Genomic DNA, 6,655 nt, shown 5'->3' on the forward strand with positions numbered 1-6,655 from the left:
TTCAGTGTAAGTCGCCATGCAGCTGCAGGTTAAGTGATGAGGGAACTAGCTGTTTTGTTTTTTGGTGTGATGTGATGTTGGCCTTTTGGTATTCTGATCTGTAAGCTCTGGTAGTTACCTGGTGAGTTCCTCCTCCTGCTATCTTGAGTGTTTTGAGTAGGTTGTAACTTCACGTTTGATTTGGTCATGGTTTCAGCAAAGGCAGCTTGATCAGTGCTTTGAAAGGAGCTGTTCTGATTAATCTCACACGTGATTGTAACGAGTAGGCTTTCTCTTCTGTCTCTTGTTTTACGTAAGAACTTACTCTTTCATGGCTTGTCTGGTCCTTTATTTAAATTTTCTCAGTGAAGCTAGCAAACCCATTACCATACAATGCCCTGTTCATTTAGAAAGTTAATTGAAGTTCAGTGAAATTCAGACCCACAACCTTGGTGCTGCTTGCCAAGTCACTGTTTAGTTTCTGAAACTTTGAAATTGGCTCTTCTCGGGGCTGTTTTAAAACTTCATAGTGCTCATCTTCTCATTTTTAAAATACTGCTGCTATGAAGATGCTGCTTGTTTGAAGAAAAGCAAACAATGGCTGCTTTTTTTTTTTAATAGGGTCGATGCAGGTTTCTGTTCCTTGTATAGCTGTGTTGTTGCATTGTTTGGACAGTGAATGCCTCACCACGGCTGTGAGGTGAAAGTCATATTTTCCTGTCATGTTTTATAAACTTTGTGTACCAAATAGTCCAAATGAAAATCTTCTTTTAAAGAGGCAGGCCCTAAATTTTCTTGAAAGCTGAGAAGTTGTTACCTGTCACGTAGTGGCTATACCAGTTATTTCAGTACTATAACACTTTATTGTTTGTGATGAAGTATTTGACTATTTGCTATAGAAGTCGTCATCTGGAAATGGACTGAAGGAAAATTACACAGGTGGTAAGTAGTGGAAGACTTGACTGTGATAAAGACAACTGAGCTTGGTTTTGGTCTTAATTGTTTACTTTTGGCACTTAGTATTTGAGTTAATTCATGTTTCTGTTTGAAATCATGTTTGCCAAATAATGAAATCGTGGCTGGAATGTGTGATCTGCTTGACTTGAGCAGGAGAAAAAGCCAAACCGGATTCTTCCTGTAAATTAAGCTTTGCTGGCTCTCAAAGCATCTGCTGGTGTTGTGAGCAGATAGATCCTTAGGATTTTAAGACCGAGCACTGCTGCTTTTTGTATTCCAGGCACAGAGAACTTGCACTTGGTATTCTCCTACTCTGTCTGGGTGCTGAGAGATTTTCCCGAAGATGGACTGAAGGTAGGTGTAGTTGAAACGGCGCCTTGCCATTGAGGTTCCTAGTGCAGCGTATAGAATTGGGAGAACTCAATGTAAGAAGCCATGTATTAATGCTAAATCCAGTTAAATATATAATTTATATTTTCTGTGCTCAGAACTGTAGTAAGGTTAGCAGTAGGTAGAGCAGGACAGCCATTTAGTTTTTTCTTACACTTTTCCATTCTTGGAATACTTTATCTGCAGTAAGTAGCTAGGAACCTTTGATACAACATTTAATGTTGTTCATGTCATCCTTTTTGCACAAGAGGCTGATTGAGTATTTGAATGTCAGGTTTGCTTTTTTTATTTTCCTCTTCCTCTTTGATATAGAAATGGGCTGTTTGTTAATCCTTCTGGGTGCCTGAGTAAGCTGCTCAGATTTTTTTTATATAGTTCCTCTTTTTACTCTTTAGACATACGCGATAGGCTGGGCTTCAGTGCCTCTCAGAAAATACTTTGTGGCACTTAATTAAAAAAAAAAGTCACCTTTCTGAAAATAAAATTTAATTTAACAGATATTTACAGAAGATCTCCCAGAAGTGGAGGCTTTGCCACGAGTCAAAGTGCTCAGTTTCCTGATAGAAAACTTCAAAAGCTTGACTATTCCTTATCTGGTAAGAACTCAGACTTGTGCATTACATTCAGTACAACGTGTTACTTGTAAGGCTTTAGTTCTCCGGGCGTTGGAACTGGATGCATCTTGGAGAATGCTAGCTTTGCCATGTGAAAAATGCATTTGCAATGAAAGTTCAGTTAAAAGATATGAAATTCTGAAGTCGAGCTTGGAACTGTTCCTTGCTTAAACTACTTCCCATAGGAAGTGTCTGTAACTGAACTTGAACGTGTATTTGTAGGAACACATCATTCATGTCTGGGAAGAAACTGGTGCAGAATTTCACAACTGTCTGATTCAACTGTACTGTGAGAAAGTGCAAGGCTTAATGAAAGAATATCTCAATTATTTCCCTGCAGGTATGTGTAGCCTTTTCTGGTGGGAATGCCAGGGGCAAGGGATAGTGCAGGGGAGCCTTTGCCCTGTATTGCTTTAAGCCTTCCCTGCTCACATCCAGAAGAAGATATCCCAAATAATGAACTGTAACAACAGAAGTTGTGGGTTTGTAGGGAAGTCTAGTTTCTTGCCTCCCTAGAGATCTTAAGGAACCAAGTGACACTTTGTTCATGATTAAGTGGACCGCCAGCTACTGCTCCCCAAATTCTGCGAGTTATGAATAGGGAAGGGTCTTGAATAACTGAGTCTACTAATTAACCAGCCACTTTGATGTATTTCACGGAGCTGAAGTAATTTGTCAGGTGCACTAGAATCCCAGCCCATGTAATGGTATCATCAGCATTTGGTTCCCCTCATAATGATTTGATTTTTTTAATCTTCTTCTGTGTACTAGTGTAGTGAAAGAGGTTTTTTAATAACATAGCTTATGTTGTTTTCTTCCATATAGATAAATCTCCAGTGCCTGCTGGGGAGGAAGGAGGAGACTTGGGGGATTACCGTAAAAAGCTTCTGCTTTTCCTGGAGAAGTCTAGTTGGTATGAACCTAGTCGACTGATTAGTGACTTCCCATTTGATGGTGAGTTCAGTTTCCATAGGTTAATTAAACCCTAGCGTATTGCATTGTACAGCAAAACCTCTGTGCTTAGTGTAGAGTCATGGTAACTAGAAACAGAGAAGGTGGCTGTAGCTGTAGGCCACTGGTGTGTATGCCAACTCTGTTTTGGCTGATACAGTTGGGTTTGCCAGTCTCTGTGGGATTCCTGTAGCTGTTGGCCTAAGACCTTGTGACGTCTCCTATCGCTTAAATATTTAACATAAATGTTTTGATGAGCCTGAATTGCTCAATGGATCTCAAGTTTGTTGTTTCTTAAGGTTACTTAAGAATTTATAAAAATGTTACTGAGATTAGTATGAAGTAGCCTTACAGTCTCAGTGTAACCTGTGCTCAGGCTATGGTTTACAGTTCCTTCTGTTAGTCTGGTTACTGTTGGAGCTTATGTTGTTATTTCTCTGTGTAGCTGTTGACTAATCCTTCGTGCTATCACTAGGTCTCCTAGAAGAACGTGCTCTGCTCTTGGGTCGTATGGGGAAGCATGAGCAAGCTCTGTTTATTTATGTTCATATTTTGAAGGACACCAACATGGCTGAAAAGTAAGGGGTTTTTGTTTTGGTTTTTTTTGCACGTTTTAATTTTCTCACTGTCCTGTGGATGGGATGTGTAGTGAAATGTTGCTGTGTGTGGAGCATGAATGCTGTAAGCCTTCAGGATCATCTTGGTTTCCGTGTTTTCTTGACCTTTAGACTCTTACAGGTATCTGTTCGTTGCAGATGATGATGCCATCCACTTGAGGTTTTACCTTTTCATGTTCTTCTGTCATTGCACTTTAGAGCAGTGTGACTGTCATCAGTGAGTTCTTTGTTTCCACCTGTCCTTAACTTGTGAAGTTCTGTATGTTGTTTTGCTTCCTTTATCTTTAGAGAGACATTCACTAGCCCAGACACAAAGTTAAGCTCCTTCAGTTAGCCTTTCTGGTAAAGATACAGCATTTTGCTGTATTTATCATGTCAGGGAACATTCTGAATGAATCTGCACTACGTGGGTGAAAATAGAATTAACCAGTGCTGGCAGGTATATCTGAACATTGGGGCTGGTTCAACATAGCTTCTTTTACAGCTGGTTTCAGCAAATGCCTGTTATAGGACATTTCACTCTCGTATGCAGTGTACACTAATGAACACCTACCTCGTTGTGATTCAGATATGGTAATTAGGTATATCTAGACATATATTTATGATATGATGTGTTGATTGGAGGCATCTCTCCCCCACCCCTTCCCCTTTTTTTTTTTTTACTGTGCTGAATTAAATTTAGTTTCTGCATGAAGGCTTTTTCTGTGTATTGGAAGTATGAGACTGGTGCAAAACCTCCCTTTTCTCAGCATTATAATGCAGAGTAAATGGTGTAATTTTGTTGTGCAACTTGATTAGGGGACCGTACATCCTATTCTGATCAACTAATTTAGATGGCTTCAGTAATTAAAAAAATTAAATGTTAATTTCTGTGGGCTGAATCTCTGGGTTCCAAAAGTGTCCCTGCATTTCACTTCATTTTTTTCTGTTCTAGCTACTGCCATAAACATTATGACAGAGACAAAGATGGCAACAAAGATGTAAGTAGCTTCATCTTTGCAGTCTTCCTAAAGAGGCAGGATGCATTATACTATTCATAAGTTTTTGCTCTGTATATGCGTTTTCAAGGTTTGTGTAGGTGGGCAGGAACTTTATATATAAGCTCTTAGAATTTAGGAATTACTAAAAGATTGATGTTTTATTTTTTAAATTTGTTTTTTGTTGTGAATGTTACTGTATCACTGAAGTTCTGATGGAATTCATAAGACAAAATATTGAGTGCATACTCCATGTACGTCTGTGGAAAAGTTAATGGCAAAAAGCAATGAAGTGTTGGTTTCTCAAGGTTATGTAAGATAAGTGAGGGAGGTACGGTTAAAACTACTTCTGTGTAGTGTAGAATGCAAGTATTAAAAGGCTTTGAACCTCATTGGTACTTTTCATTTCTTGTTGTTTTAAGGTAAGAGCTGTTTAAATGAGCACTTCAGAATTTTGAATGGCATGGGTACAAGTTACTAGTGCCGTCGCTGTGTTCTACCAGCACCGTCGATTGTGGATGAGTGCAGTGGTTTGAGAACGTTCCTTCTGTGTGCAACAGGTCTATCTGTCACTGCTGCGGATGTATCTGTCCCCGCCTAGTGTTCATTGCCTGGGACCAATCAAGATGGAAGTCCTGGAGCCTCAAGCCAATCTGCAGGCTGCTCTGCAGGTTTTGGAACTGCATCACAGCAAACTGGATACCACCAAGGTAAGAAAGACTTCTGAGTACTCAGTTTGTATTGTTGGCAGAAGGTGACTAAGTGCTGGAGTAGGCAAGCAAACAGATTGTTACAGTGTCAAGTGAAGTGTGTTAGTTTTCTTCTATTTTGTTCTGTTATTCCTTTTTAATTTTTCCTAACTAAGTATATTTTGCTCCAGGCAATAAACCTACTCCCAGCAAATACACAGATTAGTGAGATTCGAATCTTCTTAGAGAAAGTCCTTGAAGAAAACGCTCAGAAGAAAAGATTTAATCAAGTACTCAAGAATCTTCTCCATGCAGAGTTTCTGAGGGTGAGTACCCACCACCTGTCATTTATTGAAATAGTGTGTTAAAGTAGATGTTCAGTATTTAAATTAACTGTTCCTTATACCGAATGAGTGTCCTCTAGACAATGCTGTAGTGTGCCCAGAATTAGAGTTCGTGCATCGTGTAGCTTGAGTGTTGCTTTTTCAGGAATGGCAAGTGCTTTTGTTTTAGTTTGGATGAGGTGTGTGTCTTTGCTGTGGCGCTCTGGTGTGCATTGCAGGATGGTCTCAGAGCACGTGCTGGATTTCTTTCAAATAAACTAAACCAGATGGTGCAGTTCAATAGTTCACGTGAATGTCCTTTAGTGGTTAGAATGCCTTAGTCTGTGGACCAGACTAACTGAAAGTAAAATCCCGCAATTCAGAGTGTGTGGGTGCTGGGTGTTCAGTGTCAGCTGCTCGGCCTTACAGACCTGCTTCTGTTGTGCTCTACAGCTTGCTAATGTAGATACAGACACTGCAAATTATACATTGTGACAGTTTTCATTTTCACCGGGCTGGAAGGGAGCTGTGGTGTGCCATTGCTTTTTGAGCAAGTGTTTTTTCCATTCTTTAGGTCCAGGAGGAGCGAATCTTGCATCAGCAAGTGAAGTGCATTATTACAGAGGAGAAGGTGTGCACTGTATGTAAAAAGAAGATAGGTAACAGGTGAGAGGGCATATACCTTCAAGCTTGAAAAACTGAATCAAATCTGAATCTGGTACACTTAAACTAAGAACGCTGCAAAATTTGGCATGTGTACGCACGGTGAGAACAGTTGTATGAGAGAGGCATTTAAAGAGTGTTTGAATTAAAAAAATACATTGCTCAACTAGTGGCTGGGAAAACATCAAAACTTTAGTGAAGTTTACTGTGAGGGTTTAATCCTGCTTTTAACGAAGGAGAATAAAATCCCTTCAGAAACTTGTAAGACTTTTCAGTTAAAAACTCTGCAAGGCAGAAAAACACTTCTCAGAAAATTTTCCAAATTCACTAAGACCACTGCTTACTACCTGTTGCTTAACTGGAATTAAGAAGGATGACACCAAGAATCTCAAACTAAGATACATGTGTAATGGTTTTTGTCGTGGATTAACTCCACGACTAGCAAAATACCTTGAAGCTACTCTCACAGATTCCCCTCTCCAGTGGAGGGGAAGA

General features: G+C 39.7%; 1 protein-coding gene across 1 annotated transcript; it reads left to right on the top strand.

Moving 5' to 3' along the window:
* Window positions 1-1,216: 1,216 nt before the first annotated feature.
* Window positions 1,217-6,163, top strand: LOC104515829 (vam6/Vps39-like protein; the record flags this gene model as incomplete). Its single annotated transcript, XM_010159948.1, has 9 exons — window positions 1,217-1,290; window positions 1,824-1,922; window positions 2,163-2,280; window positions 2,766-2,894; window positions 3,367-3,469; window positions 4,443-4,488; window positions 5,046-5,195; window positions 5,366-5,500; window positions 6,072-6,163. Coding segments are annotated over 9 exons (946 nt in total), but the record flags the coding sequence as incomplete, so codon positions are not given.
* Between the last annotated feature and the right edge of the window lie 492 nt (window positions 6,164-6,655).

The sequence above is a fragment of the Eurypyga helias genome, unplaced genomic scaffold (genome assembly GCF_000690775.1).
Source record: "Eurypyga helias isolate BGI_N326 unplaced genomic scaffold, ASM69077v1 Scaffold51459, whole genome shotgun sequence".
NCBI classification, from domain to species: Eukaryota; Metazoa; Chordata; class Aves; order Eurypygiformes; family Eurypygidae; genus Eurypyga; species Eurypyga helias.